This window comes from Canis lupus, chromosome 2, assembly GCF_011100685.1.
Source record: "Canis lupus familiaris isolate Mischka breed German Shepherd chromosome 2, alternate assembly UU_Cfam_GSD_1.0, whole genome shotgun sequence".
NCBI lineage: Eukaryota > Metazoa > Chordata > Mammalia > Carnivora > Canidae > Canis > Canis lupus.
The window spans coordinates 9294335-9312555 of NC_049223.1; the positions used below are offsets into that span (position 1 = coordinate 9294335).

An 18221-nucleotide genomic window follows, 5' to 3' on the forward strand; every position below is an offset into this window, starting at 1 on the left:
ATCAAAGTGGGACTTGGGGAAGGCTTAATTAAAAGCATTCACCAAAGCCACACACAAATCCATCAGCCAATAAGGTTCAGAGGGTTCTAGTACAAACTATGATCAAAACCTGGCTGAAAAATAAATTACTGTGACCCAGGGGCAACTCCTCAAAATCCAGACTTGAAAATAAAATCACACATATACATATGGTCTGAAAGATTGTGTACGTGCTTAAGACTGCACCCTCTTAGGAACAACTAAAAAGAGAACCTCACATCTTCTTAGAAAATAATCTTTAGGGGCACCTGGGTAGCTCATTCAACCTAAGTGTCTGCCTTTGACTCAGGTTATGATCTCTGCTCAGCAGGAAGCCTGCTTCTCACTCTCTCTCTGCCTTTGGCTCCCCCTGCTTGTGCTTACCCATATGCCCACTCTCTCAAATAAATAAAAACTTAGAAAACAAAAAATCTCTAAATCACACACATACTAAATGAAAAAGGGTGAAAATCTAACCTAAAAGGGCTTAAGCACAATCTCTGACTGAATCATTAAGTGGTTTATGTTGACCTACAGACAATCCTAAAAGTCAGGCCTGTCTGTTTTTTAAGGAAGTCATGTTAGCAGTGCCACCTGAAATTATACGCTGTTGGGAAAAGAGACATGAGAAAATTAGCCCAGCCAAGTCATTAAGCAGATAAATGACCAAACAATAGGACCCACAAAAAGAAGGAAAGATCATTTTCTAGAGTGGCTATATTTTCTAAAATATTGAGTTTCGGGATCCCTGGGTGGTGCAGCGGTTTGGCGACTGCCTTTGCCTGGAGACCCAGGATCGAGTCCCATGTCGGGCTCCTGGTGCATGGAGCCTGCTTCTCCCTCTGCCTATGTCTCTGCCTCTCCCTCCCTCCCCCCCCCCCCCTCTCTGTGTGTGACTATCATAAATAAATAAAAATTTAAAAAATAAATAAAATATAATATTCAGTTTCAACAAAAAAATGCAAGACATGCAAGGAAACAGGGCAGTGTGACCTATATACAAGGAAAAAAAAGTAGACATTAGAAACTACCTTTGAGGAGGAGCCCAGATGTTGGACTTAAAAGACAAAGACTTTAACAAAGTAGAAATTTTAAAGTTTAAATTCACTAGAGGGGCTAAACAGTAGATTTGAGTTGGCAATAAGAATCAAGAAACTTAAAAACAGATCAATAAAGGGGCACCTGGCTGACTCAGTTGGGAGAGCAACTGATCTCAGGATCATGAGTTCAAGCCCCACACTGGGTATAAAGATTACTTAAAAATAAATAAACTTTGGGACACCTGGGTGGCTCAGTCGGTTGAGGTCCAACTTGATTTCAGCTCAGCTCATGAGACTGAGCCCCACATTAGTCTCTGTGCTGGGTGTGGAGTCTGCTTAAGATTCTCTCTCGCCCCCTCCCTCTTCACCCCCTCCATCCCTAAAAAAAATAAACTTAAAAAAATAGATCAATAAAGATTATGCAGTATAAAGAAGAGACATCTTGAGGTTACACTACCTAAAATACAATTTCCAAAAAATGTAGGACACCAACCTATGTATGAGAAAACCAGGAGAAGAAAGAAAGGGACAGAAATTGTATCTAAAGAAATAATGGCTGAAGACTTCCCAAATTTGATGAAAAACAATAATCTACAAACCTAAAAAGTTTGATAAACACTAAGAGACCCACACTCAAAATGATGAAAGCCAAACAAAACAAAGTCTTGAAAGCAACACGAGGGGCACCTGGGTGGCAGAATCCATTGAATATCCAACTCTTATAGTATACCTAGGTCGTTCAGTGGCTGAACACCTGCTTTTGGCTCAGAGCATGATCCTAGGGTCCTGGGATCAAATGCTGCATCAGGCTCCCCCAAAGAGAGCCTGCTTCTCCCTGTGCCTATGTCTCTGCCTCTATGTGTCTCTCATCAATAAATAAAATCTTTAAAAAATAAAATAAAAATAAATTAGAAAAGTAAACATTCCGACTCTTGCTTTCAACTCAGGTTGTGATCTCACAGTTGTGAGATTGAGCCCCACAGGCTCTGTACTCAGTGGGGAGGCTGCATTAGACTCTAATTCTCCCCTCCTCTCTAAAATAAATAAATCTTAAAGAAAAGAAAGAGGAGAGGGAGAGGGAGAGGGAGAGGGAGAGGGAGAGGGAGAGGGAGAGGGAGAGGGAGAGGGAGAGGGAGAGGGAGAGGGAGAGGGAGAGGGAGAGGGAGAGGGAGAGGGAGAGGGAGAGGGAGAGGGAGAGGGAGAGGGAAGGAAAGGAAAGGAAAGGAAAGGAAAGGAAAGGAAAGGAAAGGAAAGGAAAGGAAAGGAAAGGAAAGGAAAGGAAAGGAAAGGAAAGGGAAGGAAAGGAAAGGAAAGGAAAATGGCTCATCACAAACATAGAAACTGCAATAAAATTAATATCTGAGGTCTCAACAGAAATAATGGAGAACAGAAGGCAGTAGAGGCATTTAAAATATTCAAAATGCTTAAAACACAAAACTATCAACCAAGAATCCTATATTCACCAAAGCTATGTTGCAGAAATAAAGATGCAATAAAGATGTTCCCAAACAAAAACTAAGATACTTTTGGAGCTTCTCAGTGGCTTAGTCAGTTAAGCAGCCTACTCACTGACTCTTGGTGTTGGTTCAGGTCATGATCTCAGGGTCATGAAATAGAGCTACACATCATTCTCTGCACTCAGCACAGAGTCTGCTTGTCCCTCTCTTTCCCCCTCTGCCTTTCTCCCTGCTTGCACTCTCTCTCTCTAAAATAATTTTTTTTAATCCTAGGGAAAAAAACCAAAAACTAAGATACTTTGTTGCTCCAACCCCAACTAACAAGAAATACTAAAGGAAATTATTTGGGCTAAAATCAAGTGACATGAAAAAATAACTGCGATAGACACACATACACACACAAGAAGTTCCACAGTTTTATCTCAATAAAGCAAATCTTTAAAAAAATGTAACAGGCCAATTAAAAATCACATGTAAAATATCTCTGACAAAGGGAATTATACAGGAAATTTTAGTAAAAGACAGCATGATTGGTATTTCTTTCTCATTCTTCTCTTCATTTAAAAGGCAATAGCACTGGGGCAACTGGGTGGCTCAGTCAAGCATCTGCCTTTGGCTCAGGTCATGATCCCAGGGTCTTGGGATTGGGCCCCATATTGGGTGCTATGCTCAGCAGGGAGACTGCTTCTCCCTCTCCCTCTGCCCCTCCATCCTGCTCCTGCTCTTTAGATAGACAGATAGACAGATAGATAAACGGCAATAGCATAAAACAATGTCCATAAGTTGCATTGCTGCAACTATAACATGCAGAAATGTAATATTTTTGACAATGAAAACACAATGAAAGAGGATGCGACTAAAGCTATATTGGGACTTAGGCAGTAACACAAGATGGTAACTTGAAGCCATAGGAAGAAACGAAGAGAAACACAAATGGTAACTACGAATACCTGCACACACACAAACAAGCTGTGTAAATATATTTGTGGTTTCCTCCTCTTAGCTTTAGAAGACTTAAGATTAAATAGAGCAATAATTTTTACAATATATTGTTGAGTTTATAATATATATATATATATATACACACACACACATAATGTTTTCAATAATAACAGCATGAAAAGGGAGAAGGGGATGGAGACATTTGGGAATGAATTTCCTAACTTAACTGAAGTTAAATAGATTCCAATAAGGTAAACATCACAAGCCTAGAGCAACCACTAAGAAAATAACTGAGGGTGCCTGGGTGGCTCAGTTAGGCATCGACTCCTGATCTCAGCCTGGGTCATGATATTAGGTTGAGTTTGAGCCCTACTTCAGGCTCCCCACTCAGCATAGAGTCGGCTTAGGATTTTCTCTATCTCCCTCTTCCCCTGCCCCTCCCCTCACTCATTGGAACTAAATAAAATATTAAAAAAGAAAAGGACCCAAGAGTATAATTTAAAAATGATGAAGGAATGAAAGGGTACACAAGAAAATATCCACTTGAGAAAGGGTACTCTAAGAGGAAAAGAGAGGTAACAGTAGTCATAAGACTACTTATGTAGACTGCTCTCATAAGTAGTCATAAGACAATGCAAACAAAAAGTAAATGTCAGGGGACACCTGGGTGGCTCAGTCAGTTAAGCGTCTTACTTCAGTTCACATCATGATCTCAGGGTCCTGGGATTGAGCCCCCACACCCCCCGCCACGATGGGCACCTGCTCAGTAAGAGTCTGCTTGTCCCTCTGACTCTCCCCCTGCTGTAACTCTTTCTCAAATAAATTAAAATTTTAAGAAGTAGAATAGCAGGCATAAATCCAACCATATTAATAATACCATTTAATGTGAATATACTCCAATCAAAAGGCAGAAATTAATAAGCTAAACTAAAAAAAAAAAAAAGGTTCCATATAGTATCTACTGTTTTTGAAAGTAAAACTGAGGAGGAGCCTGGTGGCACAGTCAGTTAAGTGCCTGACTCTTTGTCCTGGCTTTGCTTTTGATCTCAGGGTCGTAAGATCAAACCCCACATCAGGCTCCATGCTCAGCATGGAGTCTGCTTGAGATTCTCTCTCCTTCTGCCCCTCCTACTTATGACCTCTAAAATAAATTATTTTATTTTATTTATTTATTAAATTTTTATTTTATAAATTTATTAAAGATTTTATTTATTTACTCATGAGAGACAGAGAGAGAGGCAGAGACATAAGCAAAGGGAGAAGCAAACTCCATGCAGAGAGCCTGATATGGGACTCAATCCAGGGACTCCAGGATCAGACCCTGAGACCAAGGCAGGTGCTTAACTGCTGACCCACCTAGGCGTCCCAATATTTTTTTTTTTTAAATCTTAAGTACAAATAACTTAAAAATATAAGAAAAAGATATACCATGCAAATGGCAACCGTAGGATGGCTAGGTGGCTATCACTGTATCAGACAACAACAGACTCTTGAAACAAAACATTATAAAAGAGGGGCAGGGATCCCTGGGTGGCGCAGCGGTTTGGTGCCTGCCTTTGGCCCAGGGAGCGATCCTGGAGACCCGGGATCGAGTCCCACATTGGGCTCCCGGTGCATGGAGCCTGCTTCTCCCTCTGCCTGTGTCTCTGCCTCTTTCTCTCTCTCTCTCTTTGTGACTATCATGAATGAATGAATGAATGAATGAATGAATGAATGAATGAAGAAAGAAAGAAAGAAAGAAAGAAAGAAAGAAAGAAAGAAAGAAAGAAAGAAAGAAAGAAAGAAAGAAAGAGGGGCGCCTGGGTGGCATATTCAGTTAAGCATCCAACTCCCAATTTTGGCTCAGGTCATGAGTTTGATCTCTGCCTCAGGCTCAGCACTACACATAGAGCCTACTTAAGATTCTCTCTCTCCCTATCCCTCTGCCCTTCCTCACCTCCACTCATGATATCTCTCTTAAAAAAAAAAAAATTAAAGAGGAGTATTTTATAATAATAAAAAAGGTTAGGGATCCCTGGGTGGCGCAGCGGTTTGGCGCCTGCCTTTGGCCCAGGGCGCGATCCTGGAGACCCAGGATCGAATCCCACATCAGGCTCCCGGTGCATGGAGCCTGCTTCTCCCTCTGCCTGTGTCTCTGCCTCTCTCTCTCTCTCTCTCTCTGTGACTATCATAAATAAATAAAAATTAAAAAAAAAATAATAATAATAAAAAAGGTTAATACATCAGGAAGATAAAACAATTATAACTGTGTGTATATACATATATACATACTAAAAGAGAGACCAAAAGAACCCCAAGACATATCAAAGTAGAAATAATTTGATAATTTTTTTAAATGTTAGCTACTAGATCAAGGAGGAAAAAAATGTAAAGTAACTGAGGATTATTGAGGAAATGCTCCCAAACAACAAAAATCATATCTAAATAAAATGTTAAGTATGTGAATAAAGCTATACTCAAGAGGCAAATTCATAGCCTGAAAGTTTTCACTTAAGGTAAATAAAAGTTGTATTTTAACCTAATTTTTATTTTTTTAATATAACAGAATATTTAATTACACTAGTTTCTCATCAACACACTAGTCATTTAATAATGATTATACTGGGGAATAATCCCTGGGTGGCTCAGCGGTTCAGCACCTGCTTTTGTGTGTCTCTGCCTCTCTCTCTCTCTCTCTCTCTCTCTCCATCTATCATGAATAAATAAAATCTTTAAAAAATAAAAATAAAAATAATGATTATACTGGCCATTTCCATTGGTTGGCAGGAGGTTCTTCCACTAAAGGCTTCCATGGTTTTCATTATATCATTTTTCTTGCCAGACTTAGTTCATTTTCAACCTGAATAATCACCTCTTCAAGTTGGCCGCCCTGAAGTTGATCTAATTTCTTATCATCTGATTCTATTTTAACCATACTCAGTTTCTTATTTGTAATCTGTTTTGTATACTTTCTATATGCTGCATTTTTAGGAATTTGCTCAAGAACATCAAGACTCTTTGTGTACAATATTCTTAGCCTCTCATGTGGATTCTCACATACAGCCAATCCCACAAAGTCGGTGGTTTTCTTCAACAAGCCTACCGTGAAAGCGCTGATAGGCTGGGGAAACATAGCCCTCTTAATCTAATTTTTTAATTAAACAAACAGGGCTCATATCAAAAGGATTCAGGGACCAAATTTCAACTCCACCTAAGAAGCAGTTGAAAACATAATTCCAAACCTAACAAGCCACTTAAACCACAAAAACATAACTCTTCTTATACCTGAAAGGTGCAGTAGTGAGGCAACCAAGTAGCCTGAAATCCAAAGAGAGACACACTCTTTCCACAACTCCCTAAGCACCACAAGGTGTTCAGACTATCCATCAATGGTAGAGAGCAAGGAGAAAGATATGCAGATAAGAAGAAATCAGTCAAAAATTTAACACACTGCTAAAGTTGATTGGGGGTTAGTATGACAATGTAGAACCACTGGAGCCATTGACAGAGAGTTCTTACCCACTCTTACCCACTCATAGACTCTACTACTCCATGAACTTTTATAGGATGCTCATGGGGAAGACTGACAAAAGGAGACAAAAGCATCCAGAATAATCTCCCTTGGTGGTGCAGGCATGTAGAAGCAAATCAGTTACTACTGATGGTAAGATATGAAATCCCACCTCTTGTCCAGACACTCCTTTCAGAGCCTTAAGCATTCAGGGGACTGGCAGGAAACTCTGTCACCTCCAAGGCACGGGTAAAGACCCATCATGATTAGGAAGACAAAGGGAAAAAATCTTTACACGTAGGCAAGGGACAGGAAAAATTCCCTAACCCAAATTCCCACAATACTCCAGTGCTGGAGGGGAGCCAAGAAGCGCTCTTCCTTACAAGTCTTTCCAAAGAGACAAATATAAGTCTGACACTGGTGAGGAGGGAAGGAATGGTGAAACTCTAAGGCCCAGATATACAGGGCCTACTTAGCATGACTGACAAAACATCAACTCTTAAATTCATAATTTAATCTAGATACTATAATCCCAAAAGTTCCAAATCTCATCTTCTGCATCATCTAAATCAGATATGGGTGACTCTGGTTGGCCCTGCGGCAAAATTCCTTCCCATCTATACCCTATGAAATAGGGAAATGTTATCTGCCTCCAAGATACAGCGGTAGGATAAGTATAGTAGAGACAGTCCCCTTTTAAAGGGAGAAGTTAGAAGAAAAAAGGGATTTACTGAACAAAAAGCAGGTCTGTAACTCAATAGGACATATTTCATTAGGTTCTAAGACCAAGAATAATTCTCTGTAGCTTGATGTTCTATCTTCTGAGCCCATTGGGGTAGCTTTGTCCCTTGGTCTTCCCCTAATAATACCTTATGTTTAGGTTGAGGGCTAGAGTATTAGATATTTTACTTCCACAATATTTGTGTTCTGCCCCTAGTTTTTAGCCATATCTGTTCACCAGTGCCAAAGTGGCTCATTGCTCTCCATGCTCTTCACTTTACCACACTTTTTTCCCCCCGCAAGTCCCAAGTTTGTTCTGCTTACTGTATGACAGGCCAGTATGTCAAGACATGCTCTTGGGGTAGGAAAGGGTCCTTATTCTGAAAGCCAGCCCATCAAAGAGGTGGCAGACTACTGTCCGAAAAAACCATCTCCCCAAGCATGGGATTTGAGCTTTTTCTGTTAGGAAGGGGAGAAGTGGGAGGGGTTGGAGACAAAAGGTGGCTGATGTCTGTAGACATCAAGGAAGGTTGAGTAACTTCTTTGTTCTTGATCAGTTGGTCTTTGCGTACAGGATCATGTTGCGCCTGTAAATCTTAAATAAAGCACAGTCATTTGTGTACATATTTCCTTATCTCCTTGGGTGAGGCAGAGTTGAGGTAAAAAGCAGTTTTGCAAATCTTAGCTATAATATGCCTACAGGCAGGGCTAGTCAGAAGTTTCTAAGTTTAGGTTACAACAGAAAGGGACAAAGAAGCAATAGGGAGTCAGATATTGATACGGGAATGGATTAAGACTTCGAGAGATGCTGGGATGAAATAAAAGTATTTTGCACGTAGTAAGAACACGAATGGCGGGGGTGGAGGGTGTAATAGATTACTATGTGTTGGATTGTGTCCCTCAAGAAAACTATGTAAAGTCCTAATAACCCCCAGTAACTCAGAACATGACCTTATTTGGGAAAAGGATCACTGCAGATGTGATTAGTTAAGATGAGGTCACAGTGAGGTAGAGAAGGCCTCTAATTCAATAGGCCTGGTCCTTCCAAGAAGATGGCCACTTGAGGACACAGAGACAAAAGAAAAGGAAGAACACTGGGGTGAAAAAGCAGAGACCAGGGTGAGAAATCCATAAGCAACAGAATGCCAAAGATTGCCAGCCACCATCAGAGGCTGGGAGAGAAGCCTTGAACAGATTCTCCCTCACAATCCTCAGAAGGAACCAATGCCAATACCTAAATTTCAGACTTTTACAGCTTCTCTAACTGGGAAAGAATAAAGCGCTTTAGGTAAAAATTCCAATGAAATGTTCACGTGAAGAAAATCCAAGAGAAATGCGGTGACACAAAAAGTATTCAACACCTTCAAAAAAGTAGAATTTATAAAGAAAGCATCAAACTTATCTTTATACTCTCATAAAGATCTATATGCACCCCATGACATAGAGCACACCAATCCAGTAGCTTACTTTAAACCTGACTTTTTGCAGCTAAGATGCATCCCTTTGTTACCTCATCCTTGTGGAGAAGAAAGGTACCTGGCTTATCTCCTGAAAATAAATAAATAAATAAAAATTCCCTGTGTTAACTGGGAATTTGGGTGGTCACAGTTTCAGAGCAGGCCAATGCTTTGAACTTTCAAATAGAAAAACTTAGACCTATAATAGATTTTCTTAAAAAAATAGCAAACTACATTCTACAACTTTGTACCTTGAAAAAAATAGTAACCTGATCAAACTTCGAATTTGTTGCTAAGTGCTCTACTTCAACTTGACATTATTTCATGGTTTTCTATTACCTGGTGCTGCTGAACATTAGTTGGATAATGAAGTTTCATTACTCCAATTTCAGACCCAAACCATATCCTTATCATTTTTCTTATATCTGGCATCTCTGATCATCTTATTAGTCCTTGTAATTACAAATATAGACATTTTATTTATACAACCCTGTAAAATAAAACTTCAAATTTTCTTTGGAAAGTTGGAAAATTTAACTTCCCCGTCCCCATTCCCTCTCTCCAAACCTGCATGTTCTATTTGTAACCTTGCCATTTCCCTTTCTGACTAGTTAATAAATTTTGACTTACATTCAATATAATTTGGTCTAAGAGAAAAAAAAATTGACAGAACAGAATACCTAATCCAGTAGTATGGAAGATAACGGTGAAGAAAGCTCCAAGCTACAGGATTAATGAAAGCAGGGACCTAGCCTGCTTTCCATTGTTGTGGAAAAGCTCACTCTTTCAACATATCCAGAAACACAGTTCAACCATTATTTTCTTCATGAAAAAAGAATGGACCATGTGTGTACTCTTGCACAAAATACATTCACTTCTGACAATCCTTACATGTTTAATTGCAACATTGATTTTTAGTGCTACAGATATAACCATTATGGCAAACAGATTTTCCCTCTTAAAAGAAGTAATAATAATTATCTTTGACAATGAACGTCATTTTCATCTTTCACGTGACTTGGAAAACTCCAGGAGAAGTTTTACCATTTTGCCTTTATGTCTCACTACAGCATGCAGAAAATATCAGATTTTAGCCACCTGTGGAGAAAGAGCCAGAGTAAGGGTTATAGCTATTACTGTGTCAATTTTCTGGACCTTGCTGAAATATTTTGTGAATGTGATGTATAACTTCCTTAGTCCCATGTAACTGCTCTGTGTTCTATGTGTATAGATTCGTGTAATATAAAGAATAATTTCTGCATTAGAAAAGTAAGAGTAACACTATAATTTGGTGCATAAAATACACCAAATACAATACAAATACAATACAGTTGACCCTTGAACAACATGGTTAGAAGCTTTGATCTCCATGCAGTTGAAAATCCAAGTGTAGGGGCACCAGGGTGACTCAGTTAACTGGCTGACTCTTGGTTTCCTCAGGCCATGAGGTCAGGGTCATGAGATCTAGCCCTGCATGTGGCTCCATGCTCAGCCAGGAGTCTGCTTCTCTCCCTCTCTCTCTCTCTCTCTGCCACTCCCCTGCTCACAAGTGCACATGTGTGCTCTTTCTCTCTCTCAAATAAACAAAAAAATCTTTAAAAAAGAAAAAGAATCCAGGTATAACTTTTGACTCCTCAAAAACTTTACTAATAGCCTACTGTTAATAGCTTAACACATATTTTGCATTTTATATGTATTATATGCAGTATTCTTATAATTACATAAGCTATACAAAAAATATTATTTAAAAATATTGTAAGGGGAAAAAAAATAATGTAAGAGGGACACCTGGGTAGCTCGGCAGTTGAGTGTCTGCCTTTGGCTCAGGGAGTGATCCCGGATCTGAGCATCAAGTCCCGCCATCAGGTTCCATGCGAGAAGCCTGCTTCTCCCTCTGCCTATGTCTCCACCTCTCTCTCTCTCTCTGTCTCTCACGAATAAATAAAATCTTTAAAAAATATTTTAAGAGAAAATACAATGAGGTACTGTACTGACCAGAAAAAATCTGCATGTAAGTGGACCTGCACAGTTCATACCTCTGATATTCAAGGAGTGACTGTAATCCTATATAACCTAATTACTTTATAAAGATTCAATTTTTTAATCACCCTGTATATTGCCACCCCCGCCAAAAAAAACTATAAAGTTTAACTGTGTCTGCAAATATTTTCTCATTCTCATGTTACCAAAATGAAAAAGACAAAGTAAAAAAGTACCCTTGGTACATTCAAACAAAAAACTCATTATCATTAATTAAAGAGCTCTTAACTTTAGAAAACCTAACTATTTAAAAGAGAAATGGGGGAATGCCTGGGTGGGTCAGCAGTTGAGCATCTGCCTTCAGCTTAGGGCGTGATCCTGGAGTCCCGGGAGTCCCTGGAGTCCCACATCAGCTCCCTGCATGGAGCCTGCTTCTCTCTCTGCCTATGTCTCTGCCTCTCTCTCTGTGTGTCTCTCATGAGTAAATAAAATCTTTAAAAAAAGAAATAAAAGAGAAATGAGCAAAAAACAGACACAAAAAGAATTATCATTCTGATAACCTAACAAGAAATCAAATAAAATTAAAATAACTGGACATCATTTATTATTAAATTAACAAATATTAAAAATGATTTTTTAAAAAACAGGATGCCTGGGTGGCTCAGTCCCTAAAGCCTCCAACTCGTGATTTTGGATCAGGTCATGATCTCATATCAGTCCTGGGATTGAGACCCACCTCAGGCTCCACACTCAGTGAAGAGTCTACTTAAAGATTCTCTCCCACTCCTGCATGCATGTTCGCGCTCTTTCTTTCTCTCTTTCTCTCTTTCTGTCTCTCTCAAATCATGAATCTTTATGAAAATGCCATTTATATTACACCATTACCTATACTGGTTTTTTTTTAATATTTTATTTACTTACTCATGAGAGGCACAGACAGAGAGAGAGAGGCAGAGACACAGGTAGAGGGAGAAGCAGGCTCCATGCAGGGAGCCCGATGTGGGACTCGATCCCGGGTCTCCAGGATCATGCCCTGGACCGAAGGCAAGTGCCACACTGCTGAGCCACCCAGGGATCTCCCTATCTATATTGGTTTTTAATCATTTTTTAAGAAATTAACAGCTATATAAATTTGGAAAGTAATCAGGCAATCTTATCAGAACTTTAGAAACAGGTATAGTCAGTCTATATCACAGTAATTCTAACTCTAGAGTTCTAGTCAAAAGAAATGATCCATGGGGATAAATAGGTGGCTCCACAGTTGAGCACCTGCCTTCAGTTCAGGGCGTGATCCCAGGATCCGGAATTCAGTCCCACATCGGGCTCCCTGCAGGGAGCCTGCTCCTCACTCTGCCTATGTCTCTGCCTCTCTCTCTCTCTCTCTCATGAATAAATAAATCTTTAAAAAAAAATGATCCAAAACAGAGAAAAATGGGCTTGGTGAAGCAAGATTCTCGTCATGCTTTAATTTATAACAGAAAAATACCTCCATAATATGAAAATGGTTAGGCAAATTATGACATAAACACTATGGTTAGAGTCATCCAAAGTAAAGAGCCAGGAATAAAATCTGTACATGTGGCATTATTTTAACTCCTACTTAGAGATTTTTAAAATGCCAAATATTAAAAATGTTTATACATTTTATTTAAAATGTATTATTTTTCAGCATAGAATCCTACAACAGGTTCCATGTTCAGCACTCAGCTCTGCTGGAGATTCTCTATCTCTCCCTCTATCCCTCCTCTGCCATGAGCACACACTCTAAGATGAATAAACTTTTGTAAAAATAATAAAATATATTGTTTTTAAATACATCAAATATTAAATTATTATTGGATGTCATCTAAATTTGGTAATCCTCATCATGCCTAAGAAGCAGAGAATTTGAAGATGTATCAAGGAGTATTCTTGTAATCCTCCGGAAAGTGTATGTAAAATATTTTGTCATATTTTGGGTGTATATTATTCTGTAGAAAGAATTCTTAGTTTTATCATAATCTTGAAGACCCAAAAATGCAAAGAGATTAGTTCAGAAAAATCTGACATGCCTTCAAAGTATGTGTCTTCCTGAACACCTCATACACTCTGCTAAGACTTACTGCTTTAAAATCAAAGAACTCGGAGGATCCCTGGGTGGCTCAGCAGTTTAGTGCCTGCCTTTGGCCCAGAGCGCGATCCTGGAGTCCAGGATCAGGTCCTGCATCAGGCTCCCTGCATGGAGCCTGCTTCTCCCTCTGCCTATGTCTCTGCGCGCTCACCTCTCTCTCTCTCTATCTCTCTATCTCTCATGAATAAATAAAATCTTTTATAAATAAATAATTAAATAAATAAATAAATAAAATCGAACACCTCAAAGAAATCAGTTTACTCAATCTTATTCAGCATGATTCCATGCTGTAATAGTAGCATATATTAATAGTTAATACCCTAATTCAACATGCTAGTTTTATATAATGAGAAAAAAAGAAGTCCCAACATACAATTATCCCTGGGTCTGTTTTTCATGAAGTCATCAAGTGACCTTAAATCTTTTTTTTTTTTTTTTTAAAGATTTATTCACTTCGGGGAGGGGGGCAAGCAGTAGGGGAGGGGCAGAGGGAGAGAACCTCAAGCAGACTCACTGCTGAGCATGGAGCCAGACAAAGGGTTTGATCCCATGACCCAGAAATCATGACCTGAGCCAAAATCAAGAGTTGGACACTTTAGGAACTGAGCCACCCAGCCACCCCTTAAATCACTTGTTTTAAAAGTTGGCCAAAACTCCTTTGTGAATTATTAAATATAATTTTAATTGCAAAAAAAGGACAAATTGTCAAGAAGATTATGCAGAAGACATTATTTTATAAAAATTAAAGAAATGGCAGGTGCAATTTGGTATATGTGCATCAAGAACAGTTTATAGGCTTTACATAGTTGAAATAGGACATTTATGAGACAGAAGATAAGGAAAAGCATCTAAACAACTCCTCCCTCTTGTAAAATTGTCCGAATCTATGTTTAATTTCTAATGATGCAATGGTAACCAGGTATCCATGTTTTGCTATGTGAAAATGTCTTCTAAGCCCAAGTATCTAGACCAGACTTGCTCTGTTAAAAATTCAGAACTTGGACACTGAGTCAAATTACCTGTAGGGAACTCATAAAATGAGAAGCAAAATTATAGACTATGTGGAAACAAGAATAGACCACAGATAGAAAAGAGACTGTAGAATTTTCATCAAAGATGGAACAAATTGTATTCAGTCTGACTTTCTAGTTCCAGGTCCAAATCCTCCTGTATGTTGTGAAACTGCCTATTGTAGCCTTTCAGCCAATCCTATTTGCACTTTAGCTAATTTCAGTAAATTTAATTTCCGACTAGGATAAAGTCTTTAGAATTAATTCTAACCCCATTATAGTATCTTTTCTAGGATAAATAAAATTTGTCAAGTATGACTTCTCTTAAAATATTGCCTAGTAATCTCCCCTTTAAGTACAGATTTTGAGGAACACCTGGGTGGCTCAGTGGTTGGGCACCTGCCTTTGGCTCAGGGCATGATCTTGGAGTCACAGGATCGAGTCCCACATCGAGCTCCCTTCATGGAACTTGCTTCTCCCTCTGCCTATGTCTCTCTGTCCCTCTCTCTCTGTGTCTCCCATGAATAAATAATAAAATCTTAAAAAAAAAAAAGTACAGGTTTTGATAAAATCTTGTCTCTTAATTACACTTAAAAAAATTATACCATAAAAAAATTTATTGTCTAGGAGTGCCCAAGACACCAAGCAAACATGAAAAAAAACTGATACTGGTAATTTGTATATGTTAGTGAGAATATTAAGTTTACTCCTATGAACAATTTTAAGTTAACCACTGTGTATTGGCATTTCTGATTTAGACTACACTGCTGCCTTTAAAAGTAAGAGGAGGGGGACGCCTGGGTGGCTCAGCAGTTGAGCATCTGCCTTTGGCTCAGGTCGTGATCCTAGAGTCCCTGGATTGTGTCCCACATCGGGCTCCCTGCATGGAGCCTCCTTCTCCCTCTGTCTGTGTCTCTGCCTCTCTCTCTCTCTCTGTCTCTCTCACGAATAAATAAATAAAATCTTTAAAGATTAAAAAAATTTTTTAAAATAAAAAATAAAATAAAATAGATTAAATTAAATTAAAAAAAATTTTTCTTAAAATAAAAGAGGAGGAAAGAAATAACATGAAGGAGAGGAGGGAAATTATACTGCCATTCTTCACAGTCCTCAGTAAACCCTACTTACTTAATAAAATTGCCTCTGAGCTTTAGAGTTGAGAGAAAGAAGGCAATCAGAAGTAAAGTTGAATACAGAAGCACAAAATACACAGAAAATAAATATGAAGAAAAATAATTTACTATTCCCTGAGAAAAAGAGAAACACCACCAAACAAAACACATGTGAAAAAAAACACATGTGTACATGTATGTACTGGCGGGTAGAGGAGGGATGCAAATACAACAGAGAAAAGGTGAACAGGGCAAGGGACAATCAGCTGAGGTACAAAAAAGCACAGAAAGATTTTTCTACAGATACAGGTGCAAGACTGTTTTCATTTGCCAAATGACTCAACTGTGCAGAAAAGAAAAAAAGAACTAAGTGTTCATTTGAGTAACTAGGATAAAATGCCAAGCAAAACAAACATATATTAGATATATATTTTAAAGCAAATATTCAATGCTGCAGCAGAAATTTGAATTTTATCTTGGGGCCTTATCATCATATTGCTAATATACACTGGCAACAGGTTGTAAACACAAGATTTGTTTCACAAACAAGGTAGTAAGTATCATCAACAATTGCCAAGAATTTAAAGCTAGTATCTTTGTTCTAAGAAATGAGTCAATTAACTTGATGACTCTATATATATACTCAATTTCAAGTGTTGATGATGTGTCTTATCTTTTTTTTTTTTAAGATTTTATTCATTTATCTGAAAGAGTGAGAGCGAGCACGTGCGCACAAGCCGGGAAGAGGCAGAGGAGAGGGCAAAGTAGACTGCCCACTGAGCAGGGAATTCGATGTGGGGCTGCATCCCAGGACCCCTGGGATCATGACCTGAGCCAAAAGTGCACGCCCAACTGACTAAGCCACCTAGGCACCCCCGTACTTCTCTTCTTGAAGCTATAAAGCCATTCTGATTTTTCTTCCTCCCTCATCTTATGTCATACTAAAGTGATCCCAATGCCTGGTCAATTGAACCTCTCATTTATTACCTAAATATCTGTGCCTTCATTCCTAATACAACTCTCCTACTCAAGACCCTCATTATTACCTCTGGAACACTGCAAAAGCCTAAATAGTGTCTAAGTAACTACTCTCGTCTCTTCTATCTTCCCTCTCCCAACTCTCCTTTCACTATACTTTAGAATGGTAAAACTGAGGAGTACCTGGGTGGCTTAGTCAGTTCAGTGTCCAACTCTTAATTTCAGCTCAGGTCATGATCTAAGGTTTGTGAGATCAGCCTGCAGCGGCACTGCTCTTAGCAGGGAGTCGGCTTGAAGATTCTCTCCCTATGCACCCCCCCACACACACACACACACACTCTCTCTCAAATAAATAAATCTTTAAAAAAAAGGTAGATCTGAGCACATACCTTCCAAGTAAATATAAAAACTCTTAAATAGAAATAAAATTCAAAATCCTTAACATGATACATGAGGCCCTTGAAAACCTGGTCCATGACAACCTCTCTCAGCATTCTAACATCACATTCAAACTCGTAGCAATATTGCCTCTCCCCCTCACCACTACCCCCTCCCTCTATCTCTCCCTCTCACCCTCTTTTTTCCTACTTCAAAGCTTTTGATCCTTCAGTCTGTAAAATTAATAGCTACTAGTGTGCTCCTCTTTCCTCTCCTCATACCCAGCACCTAGAGGTTTTTCACTCTTCAAAATTCAGAGAAGCTACAACCTTTTCTAAGATACCTTGCTTCTCTTCAGCCCTGTAAACACAAACAGCCCAAAGTACGTTATACTACATTAAGTAAACATTCTCTGTATTCTAGAATCCTTGTACATACTGCACTACCTAACAATCAATAATTTGTACATATCTATCTACCACTTAGGATCTTTATGTATTCCTCATGCTTCCAATGCCTGATATATAATAGGACATGCCATACATAAACGTTGGCCAGATGAACAGGTAGATATATGAAACCTAGCCTTTTTTTTTTTTAAAGATTTTATGTATTTATTCATGAGAGACACAGTGAGAGAGAGAGAGAGAGGCAGAGACACAGGCAAAGGGAGAAGCAGGCTCCATGCAAGGAGCCCAATGTGGAACTCGATCCCGAGTCTCCAGGATCAGGCCCCAGGCTGAAAGCGGTGCTAAACCGCTGAGCCACTGGGGCTGCCCCGAAATCTAGCTTTTTAAATGGCACTAATGAGAAATTCCAAAATCAGAATATTTAGTACTTTCAAACTTCTACACTCAGACGCTAAATATATTATTGATAAACACTTCTAATAGCTACCCTACACTAGTACCTTCAGAAAAAAATTGAAGGGAAGTTGGGCTAGCAATTTCTAAGTATTCCTCTACCTTGAAGCCTTTACAGTTAAATGACACCAAAACACTTGTTCCTTCATTGCTATGAACAAATACTCTTCAAAGCATATATACAGAATACATACATCATCTACCAACTACTCTCTGAAAATTGTAGCTTTCTAAAATAAATGCTTCCTGGGGAGTCTGGCTGACTCAGTTGGTGGATCATGTGACTCTTGATCCAAGGGTTGCAAGTTCAAGCTGCATGTTGGGTACAGAGATTACTTAAAAATAAAATCTTTAAAAATAAAAATAATTAAATGCTTCCTTGACTCTGAATAATACAAGTCTCCATCACCAAAAACTTCAAAATACAATCTTTTTGTTGCCCCAGTCTTCACAATTCTTAAAAATTATTAAACAGGAACTAAAGGGGTGCCTGGGTGGCACATCCAACTCAGTTTTGGCTCTCATCATGCATGATCTCAGGGTCCTGAGACATAGCCCCATAGTTCCACAGTCAACTCAGGAGTCTGCTTGAGACTCTTTCCCTTTCCCTCTCCTTCTCCCCCTCCCACTCCAGGCTTGCACATTCTCTCTTTCTTTCTCTCTCTA

At 38.9% G+C, this 18221-nt stretch overlaps 2 protein-coding genes across 21 annotated transcripts in view; both read right to left on the reverse strand.

Moving 5' to 3' along the window:
- The window catches only part of MLLT10 (MLLT10 histone lysine methyltransferase DOT1L cofactor), a 249025-nt gene that overhangs the window by 122019 nt on the left and 108785 nt on the right, over positions 1 to 18221 (reverse strand). The window contains exon 1 of one of the 20 annotated variants that reach the window (XM_038529844.1): positions 7120 to 7170. The exons of the other annotated variants lie outside the window; for them this stretch is intronic. Within the exon in view, the coding sequence (XP_038385772.1) occupies positions 7120 to 7155 (36 nt within the window). The 5' untranslated portion in view covers positions 7156 to 7170. Of the gene's footprint in view, positions 1 to 7119; positions 7171 to 18221 lie in introns of those variants that run through there. 20 annotated transcript variants of the gene reach the window in all.
- Positions 5783 to 7111, reverse strand: LOC119870103 (NADH dehydrogenase [ubiquinone] 1 alpha subcomplex subunit 5-like). The gene is given in 1 exon segment (XM_038529850.1): positions 5783 to 7111. A coding segment is annotated over 1 exon segment (375 nt). The 5' UTR covers positions 6570 to 7111; the 3' UTR covers positions 5783 to 6194.